The following is a 15,746-nucleotide window of genomic DNA, read 5'->3' as shown; positions in this document are numbered from 1 at the left end:
AGTGCCCAGTTTATCACTGCGCATGCAGAAATGACCACCTGCAACGTTTGGTTTATGTTTTATAAGCATTTTTAGTTTTATTGCTTAAATCGAATTTTCTCGACGAGCTGAGCACGTTTTCTGGATGGTGCCTCTCCCGTCACTCTGGTTAGGTTGGCAAAGTAAAAAGCGCTCTTGGGTGCTTCAGAGTGCCGAGTTTATCACTGCGCATGAAGAAATGACCACCTGCAACGTTTAGTTTATGTTTTATAAGCATTTTTAATTGTATTGCTTAGAGTGCATTTTCTCGACGAGCTGAGCACGTTTTCTAGTAAAAAGCGCTCTTGGGTGCTTCAGAGTGCCGAGTTGAGTGCGTGGTTTAGCGTCCGCCCCCGGTCCCTTATGGGACCCTATTTGGCCCGCGGACCGGCTGGCGGGAGCTCCGTGAAAGCCTGTCCGCCCTCCGAGCACTCCTGCCGGGCGTGGGTTAGAGACCGCGCCCGGTCACTTATGGGACCCTAATTGGCCCGCGCACCTGCTGGCGGTACCTCCGTGAATGCCTATCCGCCGTCCGAGCACTCCTGCCGGGCCTGAGTTAGAGACCGCGCCCAGTCACTTATGGGACCCTAAATGGCCCGCGGACTGGCTGGCGGTACCACCGTGAAAGCCTATCCGCCCTCCGAGCACTCCTGCCGGGCGTGAGTTCGAGACCGCGCCCGGTCACTTATGGGACCCTAAATGGCCCGCGGACCTGCTGGCGGGAGCTCCGTGAAAGCCTGTCCGCCCTCCGAGCACTCCTGCCGGGCGTGGGTTAGAGACCGCGCCCGGTCACTTATGGGACCCTAAATGGCCCGCGGACCGGCTGGCGGTGCCACCGTGAAAGCCTATCCGCCCTCCGAGCACTCCTGCCGGGCGTGAGTTCGAGACCGCGCCCGGTCACTTATGGGACCCTAAATGGCCCGCGGACCTGCTGGCGGTACCTCCGTGAATGCCTATCCGCCCTCCGAGCACTCCTGCCGGGCCTGAGTTCGAGACCGCGCCCGGTCATGTATGGGACCCTGAATGGCCCGCGGACCGGCTGGCGGGACGTCCGTGGATGCCTATCCGCCCTCCGAGCACTCCCGCCGGGCGTGGGTTAGAGACCGCGCCCGGTCATGTATGGGACCCTGAATGGCCCGCGGACCGGCTGGCGGGACCTCCGTGAATGCCTATCCGCCCTCCGAGCACTCCTGCCGGGCGTGGGTTAGAGACCGCGCCCGGTCAGTTATGGGACCCTAAATAGCCCGCGGACCGGCTGGTGGGACCTCCGTGAATGCCTATCCGCCCTCCGAGCACTCCTGCCGGGCCTGAGTTTGAGACCGCGCCCGGTCAGTTATGGGACCCTAAATAGCCCACGGACCGGCTGGCGGGACTTCCGTGAATGCCTATCCGCCCTCCGAGCACTCCTGCCGGGCCTGAGTTTGAGACCGAGCCCGGTCAGTTATGGGACCCTAAATAGCCAGCGGACCGGCTGGCGGGACCTCCGTGAATGCCTATCCGCCCTCCGAGCACTCCTGCCGGGCGTGGGTTTGAGACCGCGCCCGGTCAGTTATGGGACCCTAAATAGCCCGCGGACCGGCTGGCGGTACCTCCGTGAAAGCCTATCCGCCCTCCGAGCACTCCTGCCGGGCGTGAGTTAGAGACCGCGCACGGTCACTTATGGGACCCTAAATGGCCCGCGGACCTGCTGGCGGGGCTTCCGTGAAAGCCTATCCGCCTTCCGAGCGCTCTTGCCGGGCGTGAGTTAGCGTCCGCGCCCGTTCGCCTCACGTCACTGTGGTTAAGTTGGCATAGTAAAAAGCGCTCTTGGGTCCTTCAGAGTGCGGAGTTTATCACTGCGCATGAAGAAATGACAACCTGCAACGTTTGGTTTATGTTTTATAAGCATTTTTAGTTTTATTGCTTAAATCGCATTTTCTCGACGAGCTGAGCACGTTTTCTGGATGGTGCCTCTCCCGTCACTCTGGTTAGGTTGGCAAAGTAAAAAGCGCTCTTGGGTGCTTCAGAGTGCCGAGTTTATCACTGCACATAAAGAAATGACCACCTGCAACGTTTGGTTTATGTTTTATGAGCATTTTTAATTGTATTGCTTAGAGCGCATTTTCTCGACGAGCTGAGCACTATTTCTAGTAAAAAGCGCTCTTGGGTGCTTCAGAGTGCCGGGTTTATCACTGCGCATGCAGAAATGACCACCTGCAACGTTTGGTTTATGTTTTATAAGCATTTTTTGTTTTATTGCTTAAATCGCATTTTCTCGACGAGCTGAGCACGTTTTCTGGATGGTGCCTCTCCCGTCACTCTGGTTAGGTTGGCATAGTAAAAAGCGCTCTTGGGGGCTTCAGAGTGCCCAGTTTATCACTGCGCATGCAGAAATGACCACCTGCAACGTTTGGTTTATGTTTTATAAGCATTTTTAGTTTTATTGCTTAAATCGCATTTTCTCGACGAGCTGAGCACGTTTTCTGGATGGTGCCTCTCCCGTCACTCTGGTTAGGTTGGCAAAGTAAAAAGCGCTCTTGGGTGCTTCAGAGTGCCGAGTTTATCACTGCACATAAAGAAATGACCACCTGCAACGTTTGGTTTATGTTTTATGAGCATTTTTAATTGTATTGCTTAGAGCGCATTTTCTCGACGAGCTGAGCACTATTTCTAGTAAAAAGCGCTCTTGGGTGCTTCAGAGTGCCGGGTTTATCACTGCGCATGCAGAAATGACCACCTGCAACGTTTGGTTTATGTTTTATAAGCATTTTTTGTTTTATTGCTTAAATCGCATTTTCTCGACGAGCTGAGCACGTTTTCTGGATGGTGCCTCTCCCGTCACTCTGGTTAGGTTGGCATAGTAAAAAGCGCTCTTGGGGGCTTCAGAGTGCCCAGTTTATCACTGCGCATGCAGAAATGACCACCTGCAACGTTTGGTTTATGTTTTATAAGCATTTTTAGTTTTATTGCTTAAATCGCATTTTCTCGACGAGCTGAGCACGTTTTCTGGATGGTGCCTCTCCCGTCACTCTGGTTAGGTTGGCAAAGTAAAAAGCGCTCTTGGGTGCTTCAGAGTGCCGAGTTTATCACTGCACATAAAGAAATGACCACCTGCAACGTTTGGTTTATGTTTTATGAGCATTTTTAATTGTATTGCTTAGAGCGCATTTTCTCGACGAGCTGAGCACTATTTCTAGTAAAAAGCGCTCTTGGGTGCTTCAGAGTGCCGGGTTTATCACTGCGCATGCAGAAATGACCACCTGCAACGTTTGGTTTATGTTTTATAAGCATTTTTTGTTTTATTGCTTAAATCGCATTTTCTCGACGAGCTGAGCACGTTTTCTGGATGGTGCCTCTCCCGTCACTCTGGTTAGGTTGGCATAGTAAAAAGCGCTCTTGGGGGCTTCAGAGTGCCCAGTTTATCACTGCGCATGCAGAAATGACCACCTGCAACGTTTGGTTTATGTTTTATAAGCATTTTTAGTTTTATTGCTTAAATCGCATTTTCTCGACGAGCTGAGCACGTTTTCTGGATGGTGCCTCTCCCGTCACTCTGGTTAGGTTGGCAAAGTAAAAAGCGCTCTTGGGTGCTTCAGAGTGCCGAGTTTATCACTGCACATAAAGAAATGACCACCTGCAACGTTTGGTTTATGTTTTATGAGCATTTTTAATTGTATTGCTTAGAGCGCATTTTCTCGACGAGCTGAGCACTATTTCTAGTAAAAAGCGCTCTTGGGTGCTTCAGAGTGCCGGGTTTATCACTGCGCATGCAGAAATGACCACCTGCAACGTTTGGTTTATGTTTTATAAGCATTTTTTGTTTTATTGCTTAAATCGCATTTTCTCGACGAGCTGAGCACGTTTTCTGGATGGTGCCTCTCCCGTCACTCTGGTTAGGTTGGCATAGTAAAAAGCGCTCTTGGGGGCTTCAGAGTGCCCAGTTTATCACTGCGCATGCAGAAATGACCACCTGCAACGTTTGGTTTATGTTTTATAAGCATTTTTAGTTTTATTGCTTAAATCGCATTTTCTCGACGAGCTGAGCACGTTTTCTGGATGGTGCCTCTCCCGTCACTCTGGTTAGGTTGGCAAAGTAAAAAGCGCTCTTGGGTGCTTCAGAGTGCCGAGTTTATCACTGCACATAAAGAAATGACCACCTGCAACGTTTGGTTTATGTTTTATGAGCATTTTTAATTGTATTGCTTAGAGCGCATTTTCTCGACGAGCTGAGCACTATTTCTAGTAAAAAGCGCTCTTGGGTGCTTCAGAGTGCCGGGTTTATCACTGCGCATGCAGAAATGACCACCTGCAACGTTTGGTTTATGTTTTATAAGCATTTTTTGTTTTATTGCTTAAATCGCATTTTCTCGACGAGCTGAGCACGTTTTCTGGATGGTGCCTCTCCCGTCACTCTGGTTAGGTTGGCATAGTAAAAAGCGCTCTTGGGGGCTTCAGAGTGCCCAGTTTATCACTGCGCATGCAGAAATGACCACCTGCAACGTTTGGTTTATGTTTTATAAGCATTTTTAGTTTTATTGCTTAAATCGCATTTTCTCGACGAGCTGAGCACGTTTTCTGGATGGTGCCTCTCCCGTCACTCTGGTTAGGTTGGCAAAGTAAAAAGCGCTCTTGGGTGCTTCAGAGTGCCGAGTTTATCACTGCACATAAAGAAATGACCACCTGCAACGTTTGGTTTATGTTTTATGAGCATTTTTAATTGTATTGCTTAGAGCGCATTTTCTCGACGAGCTGAGCACTATTTCTAGTAAAAAGCGCTCTTGGGTGCTTCAGAGTGCCGGGTTTATCACTGCGCATGCAGAAATGACCACCTGCAACGTTTGGTTTATGTTTTATAAGCATTTTTTGTTTTATTGCTTAAATCGCATTTTCTCGACGAGCTGAGCACGTTTTCTGGATGGTGCCTCTCCCGTCACTCTGGTTAGGTTGGCATAGTAAAAAGCGCTCTTGGGGGCTTCAGAGTGCCCAGTTTATCACTGCGCATGCAGAAATGACCACCTGCAACGTTTGGTTTATGTTTTATAAGCATTTTTAGTTTTATTGCTTAAATCGCATTTTCTCGACGAGCTGAGCACGTTTTCTGGATGGTGCCTCTCCCGTCACTCTGGTTAGGTTGGCAAAGTAAAAAGCGCTCTTGGGTGCTTCAGAGTGCCGAGTTTATCACTGCACATAAAGAAATGACCACCTGCAACGTTTGGTTTATGTTTTATGAGCATTTTTAATTGTATTGCTTAGAGCGCATTTTCTCGACGAGCTGAGCACTATTTCTAGTAAAAAGCGCTCTTGGGTGCTTCAGAGTGCCGGGTTTATCACTGCGCATGCAGAAATGACCACCTGCAACGTTTGGTTTATGTTTTATAAGCATTTTTTGTTTTATTGCTTAAATCGCATTTTCTCGACGAGCTGAGCACGTTTTCTGGATGGTGCCTCTCCCGTCACTCTGGTTAGGTTGGCATAGTAAAAAGTGCTCTTGGGGGCTTCAGAGTGCCCAGTTTATCACTGCGCATGCAGAAATGACCACCTGCAACGTTTGGTTTATGTTTTATAAGCATTTTTAGTTTTATTGCTTAAATCGCATTTTCTCGACGAGCTGAGCACGTTTTCTGGATGGTGCCTCTCCCGTCACTCTGGTTAGGTTGGCAAAGTAAAAAGCGCTCTTGGGTGCTTCAGAGTGCCGAGTTTATCACTGCACATAAAGAAATGACCACCTGCAACGTTTGGTTTATGTTTTATGAGCATTTTTAATTGTATTGCTTAGAGCGCATTTTCTCGACGAGCTGAGCACTATTTCTAGTAAAAAGCGCTCTTGGGTGCTTCAGAGTGCCGGGTTTATCACTGCGCATGCAGAAATGACCACCTGCAACGTTTGGTTTATGTTTTATAAGCATTTTTTGTTTTATTGCTTAAATCGCATTTTCTCGACGAGCTGAGCACGTTTTCTGGATGGTGCCTCTCCCGTCACTCTGGTTAGGTTGGCATAGTAAAAAGCGCTCTTGGGGGCTTCAGAGTGCCCAGTTTATCACTGCGCATGCAGAAATGACCACCTGCAACGTTTGGTTTATGTTTTATAAGCATTTTTAGTTTTATTGCTTAAATCGCATTTTCTCGACGAGCTGAGCACGTTTTCTGGATGGTGCCTCTCCCGTCACTCTGGTTAGGTTGGCAAAGTAAAAAGCGCTCTTGGGTGCTTCAGAGTGCCGAGTTTATCACTGCACATAAAGAAATGACCACCTGCAACGTTTGGTTTATGTTTTATGAGCATTTTTAATTGTATTGCTTAGAGCGCATTTTCTCGACGAGCTGAGCACTATTTCTAGTAAAAAGCGCTCTTGGGTGCTTCAGAGTGCCGGGTTTATCACTGCGCATGCAGAAATGACCACCTGCAACGTTTGGTTTATGTTTTATAAGCATTTTTTGTTTTATTGCTTAAATCGCATTTTCTCGACGAGCTGAGCACGTTTTCTGGATGGTGCCTCTCCCGTCACTCTGGTTAGGTTGTGTTAGGTTACGGATTTTAGCTATTGATCTGACTCCAAATTATGATCAACACTTAACACAAGAGTTGTTACGTCCAAATCTACACACTGTCGCACCTAACAATTCTGCGAGTTCGTTCTGTCAAAGAGAAGACCAGTAGATCAATTAGGCCGAATTTACCAATTGTTTAATCCTGACAAAGCAAACTAATACAGGCCTGGGTCTCGGGTCCCTAACACAAAAACTCGTGTGCCTTCGTGACCATCAAAGACAACACATTCTTCCGGGTTGCCCAGTTTTAAAGAAACACAATATGAATATTCAAGCATGCAAAATATTGTGTGGTGATTGGTCGATGGTCGATGGTCGATGGTCGTCTCCTCCTGGTTTGGGTTTTTCCCCTGCTCAGCACAGGTGTCTGGACCACAAAGACGAGTTGTTCTTCACCGGCCTTGAGATATCCTCCCTGTCTGGTCATCCTGTTCCACAATACTTTGTAGAGAACAAATTCATTGTAGCCTGCACATTCCTTTCCACTTATTAATCACCACACGAGTACACTACTACTGATATGATTGATATGATTATAAGTCTAGCGCTGTCTTAACAAAATATGTTTGCAAACTGCCGAAAGCACATTTCCCTTTATTCCCTCTCATGACCTCATTTATGAGGTCATCACCAGTTACTCTAGTAATCAGCGACCAGCACACTGTCGGTCCTTTCTTCCCCCCGCGGCTCCTGTTGAGTCACCAGGGTATATTGGCCCTTCGGTGACAACGGGCCAACGGTTTTCTCGATCAACCGAACAGTGAGTGATCTAATACATGGAATACAGCAACAACCGCATAAAATCATTATTGTAGTAAAAATAGCCACAGCAACCAGCACAGACATGATGAGGCCTTTCCAGTTTCCGAACGTTTTCATCCAATCAGACCAAATATCGGTGCGTACACCTGAATGATCTTTCATCTTTTTATTCAGTATCCTTAGTCCTTCCAACGCCCGGGTCAGTCGGCCCCCTGGTGCCGTGTTGTTGGGGATGAAAGTACAACATGCATCCCCGAACATTCCGCACACACCATGTTCCTTAGCCAATAGCATGTCCAACGCAATTCTATTTTGGAACGACATCAATGACGTCGCGGCCAATTGTTCATGGACCGCTGCAAATGATTCAGCTGTATAATTACCCAGCCGTTGGACATTGTAATGAATATAATTAATACGGTCAACATTTTTATTGGGGGTGATCCATAAGAAAATGCTTTCGAATCCCGAGGACACTTGATTAACGAGTTTATACTCATCTGGCACACCCCGGGGCACTCCTATAGCGTCAATATATGTCGGATCGTTGTCGCTCAACCATGGGGGCAAAACGTCTCTTTTGGCTCGCCTTAGGAGCCCCGCCAATGGGAACTCCATGTTCCAATTGAGATTCTGTATTTCAATGGGGACAACCACCACAGGCATTATCAAAGACACAAGGGCACAGATACCTGATGCATTCTTCGGCAAGCGATCATATAATTTGTTGTCACCACACCACAACCAGAGGTCTGCACGAGAGAGAGGAGAGGGGACATTCAAAAACAAATTTATCCTGCACCATGTGTGATCTATTGTCCCAATACTTATGCCGTTTCCCTTTAACTTTAAACATGTCATATTTTGTTGAGTCACATGGCTATCAAAAATGGGCTTTCTTTTCTCCAAGCCCACGACTGGGAAAATATCATTATAAATCAAACAATCGCCACTGGTCCTGGACTGGGTCAACACCTGTAAAACACATGCTGATTCTATTGCAGCTGGAACAATTTTTAACACTACTCTTGCTTCGAGACAAACCACACAATCTTCACCAGTTGCATTAGCAGCTTGTTCCGCCATCAAAAGCCAATTATTGTTTACAGCGGTGACTCCCGTAGTGACCCGAAACCAATCATCTACGCTCCTAATCGCTTTCGCTAAAATTCGGGGGTCTGTTGAGGGACTCAAAGATACTTCTTGTTTGGCATCCTCACCTTGACAGAGGAACATCTGCCAATACGGGTATTTATACACATATATGTTTAACTGGAAACCCCAGCACCCTACTGTGCGTCTTCCTAAATGTAAATCGTGTGAAGCATTAACCCACAAGGTGATGCCTGTCTGCGTTTTTTCCCCTTTTATCATTTGCTGATGTTGTTTTGCTTGAACACTAGTCCCCCATGACTTATACCAATCTTTAGTGTCCCATACCAGATCTTTCCAACCCCTATTTACCAAGTCGTTGGTCAAATACCAATCATAATCCCGATAATCCTGTCCTCTAATCTGCCCGTTCACCAAACTTTCAAACGGTATGATAATTTGTACTGTCACGTTTTTAGGGATGCAAACCTGGATCCCCCATTTAAATGATTGGACCGGTTCGCAGTGTCCCCGGTGTGTCTGAGTGACCCCGGTCACTTGTCTTTTGGACCGGATGTTTAAATGATGCTCAGACATGATGTTGTTTGTGGTGTGTGAAATTTGAATCTGGGACGTTTTCTGCTGGAAGGTCTCATCAATCGTCATCACTGTCCACACAAAAATACAACCTACAAATAACAGTCCTAAAATTAATCTCGCAAATTTCGAAAAACCATTCGGGCCCTCCCCTTTCCTTCTCCGTATTGCTTCCCCTACTCCTTCTGTTCCCCCCCTCTTGGCCGGGTCCGGGACACGGCCAACCAGGAATACCTTCATCCTGACGGAACAAACTCTGGGGCCGGACGGAGTTGTGAGTAGTGATACCACCGGCGTCCTTTGAAGTCGAGTTGGGCCGCGTGAGACGTCCTGGCCAAGACACGAAAGGGGCCCTTCCACCGGGGGTCCGTCCACTTCCTGGAGATGACTCGGACGTACACGTACGGCGTGAGCTGTTTCTCCACCGACACACCTTCCTCCGCCGCAGCCGCAGCGGATTTTTCTCCAAGCTGTGCAGAAACACTGGACACCAAAGCAGACAAATAGGACCAGTATGCTGTATGAGATAAATTAGGTACCGGAACATCCTCTGGTGGGACGAGCGTCGTCGCTGGTCCTGGCATTAGACGGCCCGTCATCAACTCAAACGGTGCGAATCCAGTGCTCCTGTTAACGGATTGTCTCACAGACAGCAAAGCAAGCGGAAGTGCTTGTAGCCAATTCATTGCCGTCTGAGCCATAATTTTGGCCAATTTCTCTTTTAGCGTTCGGTTAAGTCGTTCAACGCGGCCTTGAGACTGAGGATGGTAGACACACCCGAATCGATGCTTCAACCCCAAAATTGATTCTACCTTGGCCAAGGCTTTGTTGTTAAAGTGTGTACCATTGTCAGAACGGATCAAGGCCGGAAAACCGTGGGTAGGGATGTAATGGGTGATCAAAGCCTTGATCACCGCAGCAGAATCTTCCTTCGAGCACGGATATGCCTCCGGCCAGCCCGAGTAAGCGTCAACCAACACAAGCAAAAAGCGTTTTCCATTCACTCTTGTATTCATGTCTGTGAAATCAATGATCACCTCTGCCCCCGGCCATGGGGCCGGCTGAAACAGGCCGGGCTTAGGCTTCAACGTAGGGCGTGCATTGAACGTCTGACAAGACTCACAATCCGCAACGAATTTCCAGACCACATCTGAGAGTTTGGGATGCCACCAACTTCGAAGATGGATCATCATGGCATGGGGACCCACATGGGAAGGTGTGTGAGCCTGTGTCAGGACCTCCGACATCAGCCTTCCCTCCGGAAGAGCTGGCTGTCCTTTGGGTCCTACCCACAAGCCATCTGATCGTTTGACAGCCTTTGCTGCCAGCCAGACCGATTTTTGTTCCGGGGACGTGGCACCCTGGGCGGCACACAGATCGGCATGCGAGAGTGACAGAGGCAAACAGGAGTCGGGGTGTTCCCCGTCCACAATTAGTGGACCGCGGGACACCATCATGTCCTCTGCCCCGCCATACCCGGCCGTCTGCTTGGCCAATTCATCAGCCGCTCGATTCCCCCTAGCTACTAAGGTGTCAGCTTTGGAGTGACCAGGCACTTTGACAATGGCCACCTCGCTCGGGTACTTCAATGCCTCAAACAAATGCAACATCAAATCCTTGTGCGCAATCTCCGAGCCCCTGGCCGTCGTGAACCCATTCTGCAGCCACCCCACCAGATCGAGTAAAGCCGCCGACACCGCATAAGCGGAGTCAGAATAGATGGTCACGGCTTCCCCCTTGCATTGTCGTAAAGCTAACACCAGAGCAAAGACTTCTGCCGCCTGGGCCGATGGGTGGGTGTTGAGCTTCATCACTTTAAGAGGCTGGAAGGAACCATCCCTCCACTCGACCGCAGCCGCGGCCGCATGGAGGGAGCCCATCCTGTCTCTCCAGCAGCAGCCATCTGTGAACACCACACGACCGTGCCCGAGCGGAGTGGAATAGAGGTCAGGTCGGACTTTCGCCACCGTCTGGACCTTTGATGCACACTCATGGGGTCCCACCAACAATTGATCGGCCATGTTCACTCCGGAATGGACATAGTTGACATTTGGGGCAGTCAATATTTTCAACAACCGTGTTTGTCGCAGTGGAGTCAACGTGAACGCCGCCGATGCGACAAATGAAGACACTGCATGATCAGTTAACACATAAACTGGATGCCCCATGACCGTGTGGGCTGTTTTGAGTAAGACCTTTGCCAGGCCAGCCGCATATCTGGAACAATCGGGTTGTCGTTGCTCAATGTTGTCCAAGGGGACGCTGCAATACATCAACACTGCACGTCCATGCTGCATTTTCTGGTACAGAGCTCCATTCACAACTTTCCCTGAAATAGAGACATCTAGATGGAAGGGCAGAGTGTAGTCAGGAGTGGCCAAAGCCGCAGCAGAGGCCAGCTCCTGCACCAGTGACACAAAGACCTCAGCAGCCTCCGGTGTCCAAACCAGGCAAGCCCTGAGATTCCTCGCCCCCTGTTCGCGGATCAGGGCCCGTAGGACACCAGTTTTGTCAGCAAAACAGGGTATGTAATGTCTGCTGTAGCCGCACAACCCCAGGAATGATAGCATCTCCTGGACGGTGGCGGGCCGTGGGTGTCGGAGGATGGAGCTTCTATGTTCAGGCGACATGGCGAGGCCACTAGGGGTCAACACACGTCCCAGAAAAGTGACCTGTTGGCGACAGCATTGCAGTTTCTTTCTTGACACCTTGAACCCTTTCTCCCCTAACCACAACAACACTTTCTTTGTTCCTTCAAGACACGTCTGCTCGTCTTTTGCTGCAATCAACAAATCATCGACATATTGCAACAACAATGTGCCATCCGGCATTTGGCATGGTTCGAGGAGTTCTTTGAGGACCTGATTGAACAATCCTGGCGAATTTTTGAATCCCTGCGGCATGCGTGTGTATTGCAATTTCATCCCTTTGTAAGTGAAGGCGAACACGTGCCGCACTGAGGGGGAAAGCGGGAGGCAGAAGAAGGCATTAGCCAAATCAATTACGGTGAACCACTGATAGGCAGGGTTCAATGATGCAAGGATTCGGTGCGGGTCTGGCACGGGAAGAACAGGAGTTATAGTGACATCATTTACTGCTCTCAAATCATGTGCCATGCGCCATGTTTTCCCATCTGCTTTTTGGACTGGCCTTAACGGGGTGTTCCATTCGGAGCATGACACTTCCAACACCCCTGCGTCCCAGAGGCCGCACAGAGTGTCTTCCATGCCTTGGTCCGCCTCACTCGGCCAACGATATTGGGGTCGTTTGATAGGCTGCGTCTCATCCATTTGGAGATCAATAGGGGCCATCGAGTGACAAAACCCGACATCAAATGGACCTTGGGACCACAAGGTGTCGGGCAAGGCCGCGAGCATTACTTCAGCGTCCTCATGATCAGTTAATTCCCTGCCATGTGTGCGAGATACCAACATCATCTCCAGCAGCCCTGAGTCTACCATGGGTTGTTTAATTTGGTAAGCTTTCTGAGACTCTGACCAATACAAATTAGGGATGTGTGTTTTCCGCCAGTCGGTTTGCAGCAACAAATGTTTGACCATTGAGCCCAATTGTCTGGCTTCATGACCTGGGGCAAGAGCTAGCGAAATGTGTGGTACCCCTTTTTCTGTCATTTTGAACCACTGCATTTGTTCAGGTGTTAATTCAGTAGCTGCTGCAACTCCCTCTTTACCAATCAAAATGCATGATGAAGTTAAATCCCACATGTGCCCTTCAATTTCTTCAAACAAATCCCGATAAACATCATCACTTTTTCGGTCATAATATAGAGTGCAATGCAAAGGATCAACAGGTGGGTGGTATGGCGCCAGTGAGCAGATCCAGGGCTTCCACAGTAGGTAGGTCGAGAACACACCGCCACCAGCAGGGGTTTCTGGCTCCAGCCTGGCCCAGTAGATGGTTGCAGTTTCTGCTTCTGTCTGTAGGGGCGCCATCAGCCACTGGCCATGTTGTTGTAGCTGCTGTGAGCACGGAATGCTGACACCATTTGGAAATTGAATTATCACTCCCTCCGGCCCACACAGGATTTTAGCTTCAACGGCTGACAGCAAATCCCTCCCCATCAAATTGATCGGAGTGTCTGTAGAATGGATATATTTGTGCCACAGTCTACACCCCGTCTGGGTGATCACCGTCTCAAGTGGTTTGGTAAAAGGCAGAGTTCGTGGTTGTCCCGAAAAGCCGACTAAAGTTGTTGTTTTCTTTGACAGTGAGGATACAGGTAGGGCAGTGTTTATTGATGAATAAGTTGCTCCTGTGTCCACCAGCATCTGCACAGGTTTTCCCTCCACTGTCACATGAAGCATTGGCTCCGCCGCGCCACTGCTTCTCTGGCTTCCCGGGCAGCCCTATTCAAATTGTCCACACCAGAGATCATCATGTTGGTAGTACTGACCTCCGTGTGTTTGTGGCTGTTGCCAGGGCCGTCCACCAAATGGAGCTGTTGCTGCCTGTTGCATCGGCGCCCCGGGTTGGCGTGGGGGGCCTCCGGCTGGGCGGGCGGCTCCGCGCGGTCGACTTTGTGGGCATCCTCTTGCCCAATGATCGGTTTCGCCGCAGATGAAGCATGCGTTGGATGGGTCGGGTTGGTATGTCATCCTGCCCGGGTAAGCGGGTGCACTCCCTCCCCGGCCTCTGTATCCACCCCGGAACTGGCCCCTCCCGCGCCCAACCACCTGAGGAGCCTGTGACATTTGCATTTCCTTTTTCTGTGATTTTGACTGTTTAGCTTCACCATGCATCTTTGCCAATTGTAATTTCAGCAACTGTTTTGATAATGCGTCTGTCTCGTTCTCAACTTTAGCTTGTGACTCAGTGAACGTTCTGCAGTGATACAAAAGATGACGTTTAAATCGTGCTTCGGCACAAACCAGAATGTCAGGGTCTGACATCAGCTGCTGCTTCACGTCTGGCGGAAGTCCATCCACTAGCGCCGTCCGGAAGAGCACCTCTGCCTCGGGCGAGAGAGCCGGATGACGACCTGTAGTTTCAATCCAACTTTCCACACATGTTACATAATGCTGTGCTGGTGACATTTTCACATCATAAGGAAACATAGTGGGGGCCAGATCGGTGGGTTGTGGGAAAGTCAATTTAATGTTTTCAAACAGGGGCGCTGCTACTTGTGGCAAGGGCACCTCCCTCCCCAGTCTCGCTGTGCCTGCTGCTTCCTCAATCGCCTGCAATTGTACTAGAGAGCATGCTCCTGCCAATGTCTGACGCATGTCACCGAGTGTACAGCTCTGCCCACTCATCAGAGCCAAAAATTTGTTCAGCCACACTTTACCTCCTCTGTGAAGTGGGGGCATTTTTTCCATCATCGCAGTCACATCACGGAGCACCATAGGCTCGTAGTGCTGGCCGCCTGGTGTGGTCACCAGCGGACACATTAATTCATTTTTCTGCCCCTCGGTCTGCGTCATCTGACCCTGACCACTCCGCAAATTGTATCCTTTCCGCATCTCTTTCTCTCCCTGCCTGTACCTCTTTCTACTATCCTGATTCGCGTACTGTAACATTTTCCTCTGTTGCATTACAACGTTATCTTCCCCCTCCCCCTCGCTGCTATCACACTGTGGAAGCTCTTTCTGTCTCCGCTCGCCCTTTGCGTCTTCTCGTCTCACTTTTTCTGTTGCCCATTTCAACATCTGCATTTCCAGTCTACGCTGCTCCTCAGCTTGATCAACTTTTTTCTTTAGCTCCTCATTTTCAGCACTAAGTCTCTGCCAACTTTCTCCTTTCGTCACGTTGGAGGAGTGGGGGCTCGGGCCGGGGGTGGATGTGACCACGTGGGCTATATCCCCCTCCCGGGCCCGGCGCCTCTCTTTATTTACTGCTTGTTCAATCAGCTGCACAATGCTCTGATCTGCCCTTTCGCCTTCGCCCTCAACATCCAACACCATCCGGCCACCCAACGTCACCACCGGAGCCATCACTCCGGGGGCGCCGTACGGCGGCGGTCCAACATTGGTCACTCCGAGTGTGGGGGCACTCGGGTGTGTCACATCATGCAAAGATGGATAAATGCCCTTGTATTCATTCCTTTCCTCGTCTATTTTCACCACTTTCTCTACCTTCTCTGCTCTTCTCTCACTCTCTGCATGTTCTACGGGAATTTTCTTTTGAGTAGCGAACAAAGCTGTTGCAGCTGTCGCCAAATTGTGCAGAGAGCGCCGCTCTTCCTCTTTTTCCCTAATGTGCTTCTCTAGCAACCTGCGCTTGCGCCAGTCGGCGCCTTTTTTCTCAACCTCTAGGTCAAGCTTTCCTTTCAACACCACACACTCTTTTTTCTGCAATTGCCTTGCCAGGCGTTCCATGTCCCAAGCTGTTGGGAAGCCCTGAAACAATTTGTCAGCTTCCAATTTCACGAAGACTTTTCTGTGTTTCATGCGCTCCTTTGCAACTTCTTTTCGGTCAAATCCACTCACAATTTGCGCTTCCACATCAGCATACAATCCTTCAACCTCATTCCATTCATTCCTCTCACCACACACACTCTCACTCCATTCATTCCTCTCACCACACACACTCCCCCCAATTTGGTTGCTCATTTTGGACATTTTAGCGGTCTTATCTCTCACAGGAGGAACTGTTATCACCGGATACTTTTTGAGGAGGCCTCACTTCTCCTCGGGGATCTCAAAAAACACCCCAGCTATTTGAATACGATCGTCACCGCACCCTTGTCCGCCACGACGAAGCACTAGGTCCCTGACCTATTCTTAGTACGCGTA

At 49.5% G+C, this 15,746-nt stretch overlaps 1 protein-coding gene across 1 annotated transcript; it reads right to left on the bottom strand.

Moving 5' to 3' along the window:
* Positions 1–8,467: 8,467 nt before the first annotated feature.
* LOC119119356 lies at positions 8,468–14,435 on the bottom strand. The gene is made up of 2 exons (XM_037245718.1): positions 13,717–14,435; positions 8,468–12,747 (listed from the first exon to the last, which is right to left on the bottom strand). Exons 1-2 carry the CDS (start codon positions 14,433–14,435, stop codon positions 9,231–9,233), a joined length of 4,236 nt encoding a protein of 1,411 aa, XP_037101613.1. The 3' UTR covers positions 8,468–9,230.
* Positions 14,436–15,746: the final 1,311 nt, after the last annotated feature.

Source organism: Syngnathus acus, unplaced genomic scaffold (genome assembly GCF_901709675.1).
Source record: "Syngnathus acus unplaced genomic scaffold, fSynAcu1.2, whole genome shotgun sequence".
Classification (NCBI taxonomy): domain Eukaryota; kingdom Metazoa; phylum Chordata; class Actinopteri; order Syngnathiformes; family Syngnathidae; genus Syngnathus; species Syngnathus acus.
Note: the sequence above shows the minus strand (reverse complement) of the source record. Positions and strands in the feature narration are given on the sequence as shown.

Bases quoted from the DNA above. Each gene is read 5' to 3' on its own strand.
- LOC119119356 (XM_037245718.1), bottom strand. From the start codon at position 14,435: ATGACGCAGACCGAGGGGCAGAAAAATGAATTAATGTGTCCGCTGGTG. The intron at 12,748-13,716 runs GGAAATGCAAAT...TGATGTTTATCG, and splicing joins CAGTCAAAATCACAGAAAAA to GGATTTGTTTGAAGAAATTG.